Below are 16,549 nucleotides of genomic sequence, written 5' to 3' on the forward strand. Positions count from 1 at the left end.
GAGTGAAAATGGTATAAAAATGTGAGATGTTCAAAAGGGGAATCATAATGCTTATCTCATTTTAGCTGTTCTGGTAAAGACTTCAACAATCATCATACAAACATAAATTAAGATGTATTCTACAACAACGACTGGCCTAAACTCTTCAAAACATCAATGTCATCCAAGGGCAAAGTAAGGTTAAAAGAAGTGCTTCAGATTAAAGGCGAAGAAAGAGGTATGACAGGGCAATACAATATGTGGTCCTAGGTTGGGAGTGAGGACAGCTACAGAATGGAAGGAGTGTGTTATTCAAGAAAATCAGTGACAACTGGCACAATTAAATATGAGCAGCACATCAGATGATAATACCACATTTAGATTTAATTCACAAAATTAATTTGTTACATCTCCTTAATTCAATAATTGCATTGAGGTTATGTAAGAAAATTTCCTCAGGAGATGCACCTGAAGTATTCATCCACTGAGTCATAATGTCTACAACTTACTCTCAAAAGAATCAGCAAAATAAATAAGGAAAGAGAGAAGGCCCATGCAAAGTGGCACAGGAACTCAAAACCAGCCACAAGAATTCAAGGTGCCTTTAAGGAAAATTTTGTTTAAAATCAGAAGATTCACACAGAAGGTTATCTTACTGGAAATGCCTCAGGATTGGTGGTGTTTAAGGCTAACAGGTAATCCTCAAGAAGGCGAAGCTAATTTTGTCCTTAAATATAATTTCCCCAAATGGTCATGGAGAACACTTATCCAATATTAAAAATAAGGGAAAAATTACGTAAGTCAAACATAATATATTTCTAAAATGTGATTAAACTGGTAAGGTTGCCTCCAACAAAGACTGCCTGCTTCAAGTGCTTACCCTTTCGGTAATTGTGGCGATAGATGTGAAAGGCATAGAGAAGCTCATAGTAATTATGAGTCATGAGGTCCACAGCTCTGGCACGTGATTCAATTATTCCCACAACCTAAGGAAGGGGAAGCAATCAGACATCAAAGTTAGTAGTCACCATGACAGCCAACACAGTTGCCATCAGTCATCATCAGTGGGTACCTAAATTACCTCGTTATGCAGATTCACATAGGGAAACTCTACAAGATCCTGTAGCTGTGAGCGTTCACAAAGAACCACCACCAGCTGCCGTAAACAATCTAACTGCCTAGAAGGAAAGAAAGGCAGACAAGGGTAAACTGTCTTCGTGGGTTAAGTAGGTTTGGTAAATCACCTTCTTCAAAAAGATCAAGATTGATACCTGCTGGAATCGGGAATTTGGGTTAAGGCTTCATATGCTTGGCTATTGTGACCCAAATCCAAATGATGTTTGAAAATGCATGTTCTTAAAGTAGCCTAAATATCAGAAACAGGGGAAAAAAGAGTAATAGAAATCAAAACATCACATTCACGACAAATCTCAAGAGAAATAACTAGACTATAGTTAGTTCTTACCTGACTCTTCCAGTCATCACCTGCTTCAGTTACTGCTGATGTAGCCAACTGAATAACGAGTTCAGGCAAACCAACAACATCTAGTAGGCGCAAAACCTGAGGAGGAATAGAAGAAACTTGTATTAAAGTTAGTATGCATTTCAAATTGATGTATGATTTTAAATCCATTAGATAACTGGGTAATATAAAAATTAAATCAAAGGTGCTGAGAAAAATGAGGATTATTTGGTCAATATTTGAGATTTTCCTTTAGATTCTACTGTTAAATAATAGGCTTGTTGTAAAGCTTTCTATTGGTCTTTTTTGTTCACAGCTCTATCCTCAGTGTTTAGTATAGAGTAGGCTCTCAGTAAGTATTTGCTGAATGAAGGAACAAATACAATTTCACTACTAACTTCTCATACTAACTGTTTGGGTCATAGATAAATTTAAAGCCTAATAAATAAATTAACACCATGGCCTTATAAAAAAAACAAAAGAGCCCTGGCCAGTGTTGTTCAGTTGGTTGGGCACTGTCCCATGCACCGAGAGGTCGCTGGTTCAATTCCTGATTAGAGCACATGCCTGGGGTGCAGGCTAGACCCAGTAGGGCGTGTGCAGGAGGCAGCCGATCGATGTTTCTTTCTTCCTCACCTTTCCTCTAAAATAACTAAAAACACATTAAGAAAATAGGTAATAACACACAGGTTATCTAAAATATAGCATCAAGCACAGTTAAATGTTATAAAGCAGGGCCAGGGGACTCCCCTCGGTGCCTGTCTGCACGTGTGCATATAAGGGAGAGGGAGCAAGCACACAGGACCGCAAGGGTTATTCTACATAGGTAGGCAGGGAGGTGACACATGAGCAGACACCTGAATGCAATGAGGGCATGAGAAAGTTGACTACCTGGTGGAAAGCATTTCAGGCTAAGGCAATGGCAGGCAGAAAAGCTCTGAAAGGACCAGAGTATGTGCTCAGCTTGCATGAACAGTAAGAAGGCCACTGTTATTATAATTGAGTGACCAGAGGAAAGTGGTAGGAAAAAACTCAGGGGCCAAATCATAAACTAAAGTTAAATATAGCATTGCAAGTTAATTCTTTGAGTTATCAGCCAAACTAATGTTAAGTAATAAAAAAATGATGACTGAGCTAATAAAATGATATTTAAGTTAAAAACATTTATCAAATTTAATTAAAAATGTTTCTTCAATTTCTCTCAGCAAACTCATTTTCTCTTTACTTGGAAATTTAGGGAATGATTACATTTTTATCTTATTTTTCTCCAAAAATACCAAGGTAATGTATTTCAAATAAATTTCTACATAGGTTAGTAAAAAAAAAGCCAAACCATGACATAAAATACCTTATCATAATACTGTAGCCTGGGATTGGAAACAATCTCCCCATCCTCTGACCGGATCAAGCGATCTAAGAATTCCTCTTTGCCCACTTCAGATGCTGCCTGACAGAAACATTCCAGAGCCTGGAGAAGGAAAAGAATACAAAGTGACTTATAATGAATTGTTCCAATTCTAGGTACTCATTTGCTAAACAAAGCCAAAAAAGAAACAAAGTTATTTAAGACTATTGACTACATTCATAATTTCTGCCATTCTAACTAAACTCTATCCGATGAATTATTTAATACCTTGTATCTCACTTCTTTACTTAAACACTATTAAAAAGTAAGCTTTAAGTAAGATAATTGATAAATATATAATAAAGCAACTGAGCAACATGTTAACATTTGTAGAATTTGAGTGGTATGTATATGAGTTTATTATAAAAGTCTTTAAACTTTTTTGTATGTTTGAAAATTTAGATAGTACGATGTCAGGGAAAAAAATAGAAATGTAAACTACCATACTGGGAAAAGCAGCTGCATTAAAAAAAAAAAAGACATAATGAAAACAATGTAATTGAGAAATACATTATTTATCAAAATGCATCCCTAAAAACACCTGCACGGGCAGGAAGGTTGCACTGTTTCCTTATTCATATTTTCTTGTGTCCTAACTAATCTGCAAAGTACCTGAGGCTGAACATCCTCCACAGGTATATAATGCCCCTCACTGGCACCTGATCTAGAGGACTCTATGCCTCCCACTCCCTCCACCCTAGTTAGATGGAAACTAAGTGTCCTCCTTGCCCTAAAGCTTGTTCATCACTTAAAATGCAGTTTTACCTTCTGTCCCTCTCCTGTAACCAGGTAACATCTTCCCAGCATAAATCGACAGGAACCAACATTGACTTGACACCAGGGATGTAGCAGATGAATATAATCCTTAAAGGCATAAAAGGTGCTTTCTGATTAAGAAAATAAATACTCATTTCCAAGTTCTTCACAGAGGGAGAGAAGATGTGGTCAATCAACACATATATTTCCTGATATCTCTGGAGAGTAGAACCTAATTCTGTGAACCGATTCTTGGGTTAGGCTATTATATACTTTAAGAAAGCAAACAGAACTCCAATAACACAAACACATACATCTTCCTAAATTTTAGCGATTTTCCAATTTTTGGTATTTACTGGTTCAATGACTAGATGCCAGTAAAGGATTTATATGAAGATAATGGTATGTTTGTTTTACCTAATACAGAGAATTTAAAAAAAAAAGGACTCTAGAAAAAATTATGTTAGGAATGATACTGTGAAAGAGGCAAGAAGAGAAAATCCAGAGTATGTTTTGGTGCAATGGAGTATGAATTATTATGGTTCTTATTATCAGCCCAATTAAAATGCAGGTAACATTTACAAAGAAAAATGTTCCAGAAATCCCATTCTTTACAAGAATAATTAAATCTGAAATATTCAATAGTACTCACTTGCAATTGTACATACTGACAATTTCCCATCAAACATTCTAGAAAGAGGCAACTGGGATTGCTAGGCCATCTAAGTTATTGGTTAAGGAGATTTTTTTCTTTTTTGGAGAAACTTGAACATATACACTGGGCAATCAGACTCCACAAAATGGCTTAATTTTTAAAAAAGAAGGTAAAGAGAGGTTGGCAGAGCACATGTTCTTTCCACATAACCATGTAACTTTAATATTAGACAAATGTAATGAAAAGGTTATATACAAGGAACCTTGTCACCGAACTCAATTAACTATGGGCTAAAGAATGTATTTCAACCTTGTGTGACCATTTCTAACTCTAGCTGATAAATTGCACAAGCACCTAATACAGTGCGTGGCATATAGAGCCATTCAATAAATATCTGATAAATAAATGTATAATGCTATAAGAGATCTACACATGAAATATGTTCATACCAATAAAATCTGGCTTAACTCCTGAGCAAAAAGCAAACCAAAATAAAATAAAAATTGGGATCATATCTGAAAGTATTATCATCTCTTGTTGGGGGAATAAGCACCCAACCTCATTAAAAATCTTCATTACAGCCCCAACAAGGTGGCTGTTAGTTGGAGGATCATCCCATACAACAAAATGGTTTAGGATTTGATTCCTAGTCAGGGCACTTACCTAGGCTATAGATATGACCAGGTGTGTACAGGAGGCAACTGATCAATGTTTGTCTCTCACATCAATGTTGATCTCTCTCTCTCTCTCTCTTCCCCCCCCTGCCACTCTCTCTAGAATCAATAAAAATATATCCTCAGGCAAGGATTAAAAAATACATATTTATATATAAATAAAATCTTCATTACACAGACAGAATAAGAGCCTTAGACTATTTAGATAGAAGAAACCTTTCAACTGATCTATATATAAAAAGCCCATGGCCCTAACGCCATAATGACCAGTGACCAGCGCAGGTGGGCGGGGCTGTGAGCACAGCAAGGTACGTGCGGGTGGGTGGGCAGAACACGCAGGGCCACGTGATTTCGTGTGCTGGGCTTCTAGTTTTTAAATAAAAGGATACAAGAGCTGCAATAAATAACTGGTAATTGCAGTAATCATCTCAGGCCAATTCAACCCAGTCTGGCTAAGAGGTGCCTTTGGTTGAGAGAAGAGATGAGATGTAATATGTTTTCTTGCAACTTCTTGGAAGAATAATTCCACAAGTGACTGAGGGCTAGAAACTTAAAAAGAAAAAGTAATGACAATGAGCAACTTGTGATATAGTATCAATTTTTAATGAAGAGAGTCTATCAATTCATTTTATGCCTATAACAAAGAACACTTATTATTTCAAAATATAAAATGCAACATTGATATTATCAATGGCAATATAAATAAAAGCAATTTGTAAACTGTGATGTACTATACAAATGCAATAAAAAAGCCATTTAAATTAACATTGTAGTCATTTTTTTTCACTGGTCTCGTTAAACCTAAGTGCCTTCCCTAGAATGTTTATAATAAATACAGTTCCAATATTCAAAAAAAACACACAAAATAAATTCTCCAGAACAGTCCTCAAGCATGAGAGGGGCTCCTTTTGAATATTTACTAATTAAGACAGATTTTAAAAGCTACTATGAACTTAGTAAATGTAAAAAAAAAATGATTTTGAGTTAATCACTGGAATATCAATATCAATGAGAAAGCAGCAGTATGTCTATCCATGTATTTTATGCCTGACCTGGGACTATGGTTTCCAAAGACTCCTTGCCACAACGAGAGGACTCAGCTTGCTTGACCCCTCTCAAAGTGAAAGCAGAGCCTTGTCAAATTTGCTAAAGCAAAGGTGGCAAAGACCACTTGAAATGCTAAACGTAAAATCCAATGCGTATCCGCCCCGTCCTTACCAAACTTATTCGCCACTGAAGCACTCGAGTCAGTCAGTTCCAGCACTGACAGGTGTTGGAGGTTAGACTCCCTGTGAGGAAAGGGGGAAAACAGCTTAGTACTTCTATGTCAAATACAACTTCCACAAGTTATCCTATCCAGAATGCTGTCAATGTAATTAGCAAACGACACCTGAAAGCTCCATCAAAAAAAAGCATGAAAATATCTGGAAAACCCGTCACAGTTTAGACACTTGCCCATGACACCACTCAGTGATTCTGCATGAGACGCCACGGCAGGAATGTCTCCAAGACCTCCATGGCATGAAAAGCCTTCCTTTGCCAGAGAAAACGGGTGGTTCATCTTACAGAAAATGTGAATCTTGTAATTGTTGGATTTTCTTTTTTCTTGGGGTTATAAAGAATCTCAGCCTGCCTTTAAGAATTAGCACAATGTTTCTGTGTGCGGCCTAACTTCCCCTCTGACCTCTTATTATTTTGCCTTCAACAAAATTTATCTTTACATTATATACATACATACAAACATACATACATAGAAAATACATAATTTTTGTTGTTAATTCTCATTCAAGGATATTTTTCCATTAATTTTTTAAAAAGTGGGAGGGAGGGGGAAAGAGGGGAGAGAGAGGGGAAGAGAGAGAGAAACATTGATGTGAGACACACACATCAATTGGTTGCCTCTTGCATGTGCCCCAACCAGGGCCAGGGATAGAGCCTGCAATCAAGGTATGTGCCCTTGACTGGAATCAAACACAGGACCCTTCAGTCCAAGGGTTGATGTGCTATCCATTGAGCCAAACCAGCTAGGGCTATTTTCATTCTTGTAAGTAGCCTTCAACTTTTAGAAAATGAAGCATCTAAAAGCTCCTTGGCCCTGGCTGGTTGGCTCAGTTGGTTAGAGCATCATCCAGTGCACCAAAGGGTTGCAAGTTCAATCCCAGGTCAGGCACATACAAGAAGCAGCCAATGAATGCATAAATAAGTGGAACAAATAGATGTTTCTCTCTCTCAAATCAATAAAAAAAAAAAATTAAAAGCTCTCTAAACTTTAAAGGCAAAATACATAATAGCACAATGTTTACGAATTCCTTCTTGTAAGATAGTGAAAAAATAATTAAACTTACAGTGTGTCAACTGGAACATCAGTTGCCAAGCATTGACATCCCCACTTAATGAGGCGATAAGATAAGAGTAGGGGAGCTGTTCGATGGAGTAAGTCTTGTTGAGCCTGAAAGAGCTGACCAGCTCCCAAAATCACCTGTTCGTGATGGGTAGGGGGTGGGGTAAGATAGTGAACAGCAATTAGTAATGCTAACTCTTAAGGTTCAGGTGGAGGTAAAATAAAATTAACACAGTTACAAAGGGCATTTAAAAAATAACATTTACACATAAATAAAAGCAACATTATATTTTGGGGTGGCAGATGGCAAAAATATCTACCCAAACATTTAACAGTATAAAAACAATCAAGAACAGCTCACCAACTCATGTGAGATGATGGTGAAAAAGAAAACAATGTGAAAAGATTAATTTTCATTAAATCTGTGGGTTGAGAATTCAAGAGGAGAACTAGGGAAATCTAAGACCTTTTTTATGCTCCTGGTCTTGGGTAAAAATAGGTATGACTATTAGAGAAAAATTTGGCATTGCAATCAAAAGCCTTAAAAATGTATATAGCCTATGACCAATCAATTCTAGTTCTTACACTTTATCCTGGAGATATAATCAAAGGTCTACAGAAAGTTACAGCTATAAGAAAAAACTGGCAATAACATGGATGGCCACAAATAAGATTGGTTGAATAAATTAAAACTGTTACTAGATAATCCTATATAATAAAAGGCTAATACGCAAAAGGCCATGGCACCCTCACAACATAAATCTGATGGTGTCTATTGATCAGCAGGAGGCTGCGTGTGTGGCAGGCACAGGTGGGCGGGGTTGTGTGTACAGCGAGGCTGTGAGGTTGTGTGCCCCACTTTGTGGGGCTTGACAGGGATGGGGCCGGCCGGGTCTGGGTCTTGCATGATATATTATTTTCTTATACATTTTACTAATTTTCTTTCATCGCTGACACTTCTATTATAGAGAAAGGGCAAATAGCAATATTAAAATATTTCCTCTAATTAATTCCCTTTTAATGTGCACAAATTTCATGCATCAGGCCACTGGTCCCATATAATAAAAGGCTAATAGGCAAATTGACCCAACGGTGGAATGACCAGTCACTATGACACACACTGACCACCAGGGAGCAGACGCTCAATGCAGGAGCTGCACCCTGGTGGCCAGTGCACTTTCACAGGAGGAGCACTGCTCAGCCAGAAGCGGCTCATGACTGGCAAGTGCAGAGGCATGGTGGGAGCCTCTTCCGCTTCTGCAGCAGCGCACTGAGTATGTCTGACTTCCAGCTAAGGCCCGCTCCCTACTGGGAGCAGGTCTAAGCTGGCAGTTGGACATCCCCCAAGGGCTCCTGGACTGCAAGAGGGCGTAGGCGCCCCCCCCCGCCCCGTGCACGAATTTCATGCACCGGGCCTCTAGGTAAAAATAATATGATAGAATACTTAATGTAAAAATGCTGATGTAATTTGTAAGTAAAATAGGAACCATCAGATTACAAAAAAAATAACATGTAGAATATCCTAATTTTATGAATAAAACAAAAAACAATTTGCATAGAAAAAGGGTGCACACCAAAATGTAAATCGTGGTCATCGCTGTGTAGAAGATCATAGATGAATCTTTATTTTCCTTTTGTTTACTAGAAAAAAAAGGCGTCCATATAAAGGCTCTACAAGGAACATCTATTACTTCTATGTTTAGGAAAAACCAACAAAGTTTACAATAAAAAAAAAAATACCACAAAAAAACAAAAACCCCAAGCTCCTAGAGAAATGGGAAAATATATAAAGATCGGAAAGAACTTAATAAGGGCTGCCCTGAGGGACAGACTCTCTTTCTCCTTGGTGGCCCTAAACAAATCATCTTCTCCTAAATGTTTTTCCTTATTTTTACCCTAAATTCTACCATTAGCAATGTATTTGAGTTAATAAATTCTGGTTTAAAAGTATTAATACCTCTGGGAACACAAGGCCTTTTAATTCTTTACACATTAACATGAATTAGTTTAATCAGACTGCTTCCTGTCAGGCTCATTATAAATTATTGAAGGAGAAACAAAAGGGACTTCTTACTGTGGACAGAAAGCTAATTTCTGAACATGGAACATTCAGTGGGTAAGTGGCAAGGACTGCAGAATCTTTAGAATCTGGTAACCTGAGAATAAGAATACGGTGGAAAAGAAAGCACAGAATGGAGCTGGGAGGACCCTAAAGACACACTGCAATCTCAACATCGTGTTTAGGGTAAATCCTGTACTGCAGAAAGAGAATTTTCTTCTCTTCCTCTCTCCTCCCACTAAATGGAACCCAGCCATCACATCCAAAGTCGTACTAATGATACTCAATTTTGGGACAGCCAACCTGAGAAAACTTCCTAGCATTATGCATACAAAGGGAAACAGTGAAACAATCTGCTCCTATGTTCTTGATCTGTGATTTTAGATTCCTGTGCTTACTCATTCCTAATGCAGCAACTTTCATAGAGGTCTACGAAAGGCCAAGCATGGGGGACAGAGCAGAGAATAAAGACAAAGTCTGTGTGCTCACAGAGCTGACACACTGCCACATTCCTGTAGGTGTACAACAGGCTTCATAAGTTTTCTCTCAAACAGTACTTACTGCATCTCCTAGTCTCATTAACAGTTGCTGCAAGATCAAAAGGTCTCGGCAGATGAGGAAGCGAGTTGTGGCAATTTTGTGCACACCTCTGCACATGATGTACCCTGCTGTGCTACTACCATAGAGCTGGGAAAGATTCATTCGAACATTCAAAGGCTGAGCTATAATTAAAAGAAAAAAAAGAAGTTAAATCATTTTCTTCTCTAAGTCAAAAAGGCACGTCTGTTGTTTTGTCATTACCTGGATCGAATCCCTTTTCCATTTCCACCTCTGTTTCATAATCCATTTCCCGTATAAGAAGCCCAATGGCATGGATTGGGTTCCTAATCTCTTGCAGTTTACTACAAATATCCTCCATCACATTTTCTCTAGAAGGACAATTAGAAAACTCCTATTACTATCAAAGACATAGAAGATAAACTTTGTGTAAGACCTGAAAACTTAAATGTGCTTAGAAATAGGAAATCCAGCCACAGTAAAGGAATGGAGATAATCATTCTGGCATACAAGATACTTCTACTCCATGAAGCAAATTTTCCCTTATTTTTCCACACATGACAGACAATATGAATGTGGAAAAAAAACTTAACAGTGAACAGTGTAAGCCACTACTTTGTATGTACTTTAATGTATATTAGAAACCTGACTTTGGTGCTAAAAATTGCTAAATTTCCATTAGGAAGTTCACTTTACCCTAAATTCTCCTTACACATCAATAGTGATCAAATCTTCCAGAATCTGTTCTGCAGCCTTTTCTGGTGACTGTAGGTTGAAACAACTCATCTCCATCATTACTGACATATCCATAGTCACAGACTCTCCAATCAGCCGAAGGCATTTTATAAGACATATGACATCCCGAGCAACATCCACATCTATGAATAAGAGAAAGTTAACAATCATGTCTCAAGCCAATGAAGAGCTACTGATTAATACTATATGAAAACTAGAGGCCCGATGCATGAAATTCGTGCAAGGGGCTTGGCTCCTGCCCACCGCAGCCCTGGCTTTGTCCGGAAGGACATCAGCTCTAATAAGCATATTACACTTTTATGATATGGATATTAATAATTAAATACCAAGGATTTATCTGAGGTCTTAGAGATGCTTAGGACTCTTCAGGTTTTCTTAAAATATCTAGTGTGATAAAATGACCAGGCAAGGTCACAGTGGCTATTGAAACAAAGCATAGGGTTCATGCAGGAAGGGGATTAAATATAGACATAACATTACTATTACCATCAGATATGGTTGTCTCATCCTCAGTCAAAAGGTTCTCATCAGGCAGGAGGTACAAATGATCCACTAAGGAGGAAGGCATAAGGAAAGACAGGTACCCCTGGAAATACAAACCCAGTTAACTTCATTTCAGTGAATGTTTAAAGGTAGAAAACAATTAAGACCTGAATCTTATCATGAGGAAGCAACCACACAAATCCAAATTGAGGGACTCTATAAAACAATAGGTATAGACTTTAAAACATGTCAATGTCATGAAAGACAAAGAAAGGCTGACAGCAGTTTGAGATTAAGGTAAAAAAAACCATGACGTAACATGCAAGATCTTGGATTGGATTCCAGATCAAGAAGAAACTCATGGGCACAACTGGTAAAATCTGAATATGAACTGTATAATATTACATCAATATCAACTTGCCTGATCATTAACTTGTGCTGTGATTATGGAAGAATACCCCTGACCTTAGACACATGCTAAACTACGTACAGATAATGGGGCATGAAGTCCTCAACTAACTCTCAGGTGGAGCAAGAAAAAATAAATATAGAAGGAAAAAAAGCAAATGGATGTTAACATATGGTGAATCTGGGTGAAGGGTATACAGTTCTGTGTGCTATCCTTATAAGTTTTATATTAAGTTTGAAATCACTTCAATATAAAAGGTAAATAAAATGGAATGCAAGGAAGTACAAACAATGCAGAAGACTATCTAAATACTAATGAAATAGAATTTTGGGGGAAGGGGGAGTCCTAAAAGCCAACTGCAACATATAGCAGACTAGCATTCTGCAAGACTCATCGACTGTCTAAAGGAGTTCTTCTCTACGCCTCAGTGTCCTTACTTTTTTCAGCAGGCACACCATGTTTGTGTGTGGATTCAAATGTAGGGCCAGCGGATGAGAGAGGGCTTCTTGATACTGAAGACAGCAGGCATAGAACTTGCACCAAAATTCCTGTTGTAAATTTCGAAACTGTTCCTGGGAAAATTCATACTCTGTTACACTTCCTTGGAGCTGGCAAAAAAAAAAAGAAAAGAAACTCTTAATACCATTAGGGATCTTTCTCCCCCAAAACATAACTGTCTAATATTATTTTACTAAGCTAGAGCCAAATGAATAATCCTTATGGCTTACATGCCACAGTCTATGTAAATATATATCTAATTCTCCAATTAAAAGATTTAAACATTTATACTTCCTAGTGAATTCCTCAGTACCAATCTGCCTATATCAATATGGAAAAACAGATTTATGTTTTCTTTACCCAGACCTCACCTCACTTTCAACAGCTAAAGTAACTTCTTTCTTTAGTTCACTCCAGGAAAGATCTAAATTCCTCTCAGTTCCTCGACAGAAAATCTAAAATTAAAAGAGACATGTGGGAGAGTTATATAATACCTAAAACTAAATGAAAAATGCTCTAGTTTAGAAGGCATTGAAGCAATATATGATAACACATAGAGTAGACATGACCGGAATATACAATTATCCCTAACATTGTGCAAATAATTCCCATAACTGAAATCAAGTTTAGGGTAGTTTAGACCAGAATAAACTATAGAAATCCATGATTCTGAAAGAGTTATAATAGGGCACATTTGGATCATTACAAAAAGCAAAAGGAAGGAGAATGGCTATTACTCAGCTGGAAGGAAGACATAAGGTGATACTGAATACACACACCCTGAGACCGGCACAAAGCTAAGCTAGAAGAGTGATGGTGGCTAACTACTGACAATGATTTTCATAGAGGAAAACATATGATAAATACCTTACTGATTATTTAGTACCTCTGTGTGCAAGAGACATTGTGAGAAATATTATCATACACTTGATTATCGTTAACAAGAAAAAAGTGCTGATGAGATGAAAAGAAGAGGAGAAAGTAACCATATCATTCAGAAGTTTTATCAGAGAGAAAACAGAAACATAGGGTAGCCAGATATTAAAAAATGAACCTGGGCCCTAGCTGGTTTGAGTCAGTGGATAGAGCGTCGACCTGCAGACGGAAGGCTCGGGGTTTAATTCCAGTCAACGGCACATGCCTTAGTTGCAGGCTCTTTCCTGGCTCAGGCCCTGGTCAGGGCTCGTGCAGGAGGCAACCAATCGATGTGTTTCTCTCACATCGATGTTTCTCTTTGTCTTTCCCTCTCTCTAAAAAAGCAATGGAAAAAATATCCTCGGGTGAGGATTAAAAACAAACAAACAAACAAAAAAATGTACCTGAAAGAAAAGTCAAGGGTCTGGAACATCCCCTCCCCCCCCGCACTGTTTATTTTATTTTATTTTTTAACCACTTGAGAGAAAGTTAAAGAACTGGCATATTAATTCTGGAGAAAAAGAACATGAAAAAATTCTTAAAATATCTGAAGGTTGCTTTATAGGAGAGACAAGTTCTATAATGTTATAAAAGGAAAAAGCCACTAAAAGGATAAGGGTTAAATCTGACCCAATACCGGGAGGAACTTTTAAATGACACAGTCTGCGAGCAATCACTAACACAAAGGCCACTGAACAAGTGCCACTGTGAGGCAGAGGCAACTAGAAGCTGAGGAGCTGTCCTTCACAGAAGCCTCACTTCTGCTGTGCGTGGGAGGTCAGGTCAGGAGATTCTAAGGGGCCTTTCCATCCTGAGCGATATTCTGTTTTAAATTCACCAAGTGTGGCAATTTAAGGAAGCCTAGGTGACTGTAAAGAGTCCTTTTGTAAAATTTTAAGCATCTCTTAGACCATGTGATTTTGAAGTTTAGATTGAACCTGAACCAAGTCAGACCTTCACTGTACTAACAAAAGGGTAAAAAGAGAGTACCACCAAAACCAACCAAGAAAATATTTTATTTATTTATTTTTAACTGTTTTTATGTTTTATTGGAAAATATTTTAATTTCAAGTACAGAGATTACATGTAGTGTAGTATGGTATCTTTTCATCATAGGGCAGGCACAAATTTCTCTTTGTACCACTGACATGCTTAATTAGTCACTGGGAAAGTACCTCATCTTACCGCCCTGCTGGGAGTCTCACTTAATAGAAAGACCATTTATAAACATTATAATAGCATTTACAAACACATTTATAGTGTTTATTTAAAAATTGCATTATGCAATTGCAAAAACACACTCACTGTTGATAGTACGTGCAAAACAACAAACATTAAGAGCAGTCATTAATTATACAATAGTAATAACACAGAGACACTTAAATAAACATTAAATATTTTCTAACTGACCTGTAAAGCTTTACATAAAGCTGCATTTATGAACCGTCCTGGTGTAAACAGACTCTGCAAATATATCTCCTGTTAGAACATTAAAACAAAAATTAGTATCATTCTAAAAAGATAAAAATTGGAAAAACTGAAGAATTTAACATGTTTCCACCAAAGCTGAGTTTCTATTATAGGAACATGGAAATCTGGCCCTTGGACATTTGAGCAGTGACAGGTAGTAGAGCAGTTCTATATCCACCACCCGGAAAGTGAGCGCTGTGGTGTCTGAACCAACTAGAACACAGTGTGCTCATGGGCACCACTGGGGTCCACTGGAAACCAGTTTATTAAACTCCCAACTTAAACCAAAGAGAGGCAAATCTCATTTACTGGTGATATGAACTAGTAAGAACAATTAAACTGGTTTCTACGCTACCCACAAAGTACACATTTTATGGCTTACATATTAAAGAAAACCCCTCAAAGAATAATAGGAGTTATGTGTAAGAAACAAACAGAAAACTACAATAAGCTAAGTGGGGGAAATGACGTAGTGAGAATAAAATGGAAAATCTCACACTATCTAATTATTGTGACCCAATTTCATTAACCAGATTTGCCAGAATAATAAACCTGACTGACTTTCTTTCAAGTTCTTACCTTGTACTGGGGTTCTGGGCACGATCAAATGACCAAATGAAGGGGAAAAACAAGGGTTTTAATAATCAGCACCTGATTTTGGCGTTGAGACTCAGGTCAAGTGCCAATACACTCTTGGGATTAGAAACATGGCAATATTCAATTTCAGATATTTAAAGTGGGCTTTCCAATCCCACAAATAGTCAGTTTCAGAATCACAGCCCATAATCTTTTACATCTCATTTTAATACCAAGGCATCAACTGAAAGCTTTTTCTACCATTTATCCCAAGGGTGTCCCTGGAAAATAGGACTGGCCTGTTTGCTCCCTAATGCACTACCTTTTAAAGTTATTTTCTTCATAGCATGTACCTCTCCCAGCATTTATATTATTTCAAGCTTATATGCATGTACCATCATAGGTAGTACAATGATTTGTGCCTGCCCAGAATCCATTTCCCCTTCTTTTACTAACAAATCCTTTTTCTTTTCTAGGGAACCATTCTTCCACTATCTATACTCAACTTACTTCAACCACCTTCCACAACAGCAAGGCCCAGGTTGGACGTGTTTCTCATGCCAAGCTAGAATATTCTTTCCTCTGATCAAAGTGACTGTGTCAGGAATTCCTAGATGACCCAAGCCAGGCTAGTGAGCATCTATTCCAGGACCTGGGACAGAGGTGCTCTCTTCCCTCTGGGGTTGCTTGGTTCACAAAATGCACAGGCTCAGGCAGGGAGCTTGCCGGAGAATACAGCCAACAAGGAGGAAAGCAAAGCAGAGACAAAGCGGAGATCAAGCCTCGATGGCACTGTTCCAGCCATGGCTGAAGCCACAGAACAAGCCAATGCATTCTCCTTTAAACCCGTCAGTTAGAGGTGGTTTCCTCCACCTGCAGCTGCAAGAGTTCTAATATAACTGGCTCTTCTGCAACGAATGATCGGAGTAAACCACCCCCTTATGTAATACTTTAGCATTGCTTACTCTGGGGTCTTGATCATCTCTGATAATGATCTCTTCCTCTGGCAGAGGCTGCATAAAAACTGGATTCCACTGACCTGCAACATTACTAGAGAGAAAAAAAGTCCATCAGTCTATAGAACAATCCTACATAATAAAAGGGTAATATGCAAATTGACCATAAGGCGGAATGACTGGGAACCACTGACTGGAAATGACCGGTTGCTATGATGCACACTGATTACCAGGGGGCAGACACTCAATGCAGGAGCTGCCTCCTGGTGGTCAGTGCGCTCCCACAGGGGGAGCTCTGCTCAACCACAAGCTGGGCTGATGGCTGCAAGTGCAGCGGCAGTGGCAGGAGCCTCTCCCGCCTCCTCTGCAGTGCTAAGGATGTCCGACTGCGGCTTAGGCAGTCAGACATCCCCTGAGGGCTCCCAGGCTGCCAGAGGGATGTCTGACTGCCAGCTTAGGCCTGATCCTCTGGGGAGCAGGCCTAAGCTGGCAGGTGGACATCCCCCAAGGTATCCTGGACTGCGAGAGGACGCAGGCTGGGCTGAGGGCATGAATTTTCGTGTGCCACCTCTAGTGATGAATAAAAGCAAAGCTTAT

General features: G+C 38.4%; 1 protein-coding gene across 1 annotated transcript in view; it reads right to left on the minus strand.

The window, feature by feature from the left end:
* The window catches only part of NUP160 (nucleoporin 160kDa), a 37,425-nt gene that overhangs the window by 11,556 nt on the left and 9,320 nt on the right, over nt 1–16,549 (minus strand). The window contains exons 10-27 of the mRNA XM_006772315.2: nt 15,962–16,046; nt 14,361–14,429; nt 12,407–12,490; nt 11,975–12,145; nt 11,132–11,231; nt 10,602–10,767; nt 10,133–10,260; nt 9,893–10,053; nt 7,277–7,410; nt 6,150–6,220; nt 5,321–5,480; nt 4,255–4,324; nt 3,612–3,710; nt 2,790–2,909; nt 1,445–1,540; nt 1,251–1,345; nt 1,061–1,157; nt 860–965 (exon numbers count right to left, since the gene is read on the minus strand). Of these exons, the coding sequence (XP_006772378.1) occupies nt 860–965; nt 1,061–1,157; nt 1,251–1,345; nt 1,445–1,540; nt 2,790–2,909; nt 3,612–3,710; nt 4,255–4,324; nt 5,321–5,480; nt 6,150–6,220; nt 7,277–7,410; nt 9,893–10,053; nt 10,133–10,260; nt 10,602–10,767; nt 11,132–11,231; nt 11,975–12,145; nt 12,407–12,490; nt 14,361–14,429; nt 15,962–16,046 (2,012 nt within the window). The remainder of the gene's footprint in view (nt 1–859; nt 966–1,060; nt 1,158–1,250; nt 1,346–1,444; nt 1,541–2,789; nt 2,910–3,611; nt 3,711–4,254; nt 4,325–5,320; nt 5,481–6,149; nt 6,221–7,276; nt 7,411–9,892; nt 10,054–10,132; nt 10,261–10,601; nt 10,768–11,131; nt 11,232–11,974; nt 12,146–12,406; nt 12,491–14,360; nt 14,430–15,961; nt 16,047–16,549) is intronic.

This window comes from Myotis davidii, unplaced genomic scaffold (genome assembly GCF_000327345.1).
Source record: "Myotis davidii unplaced genomic scaffold, ASM32734v1 scaffold265, whole genome shotgun sequence".
Classification (NCBI taxonomy): Eukaryota; Metazoa; Chordata; class Mammalia; order Chiroptera; family Vespertilionidae; genus Myotis; species Myotis davidii.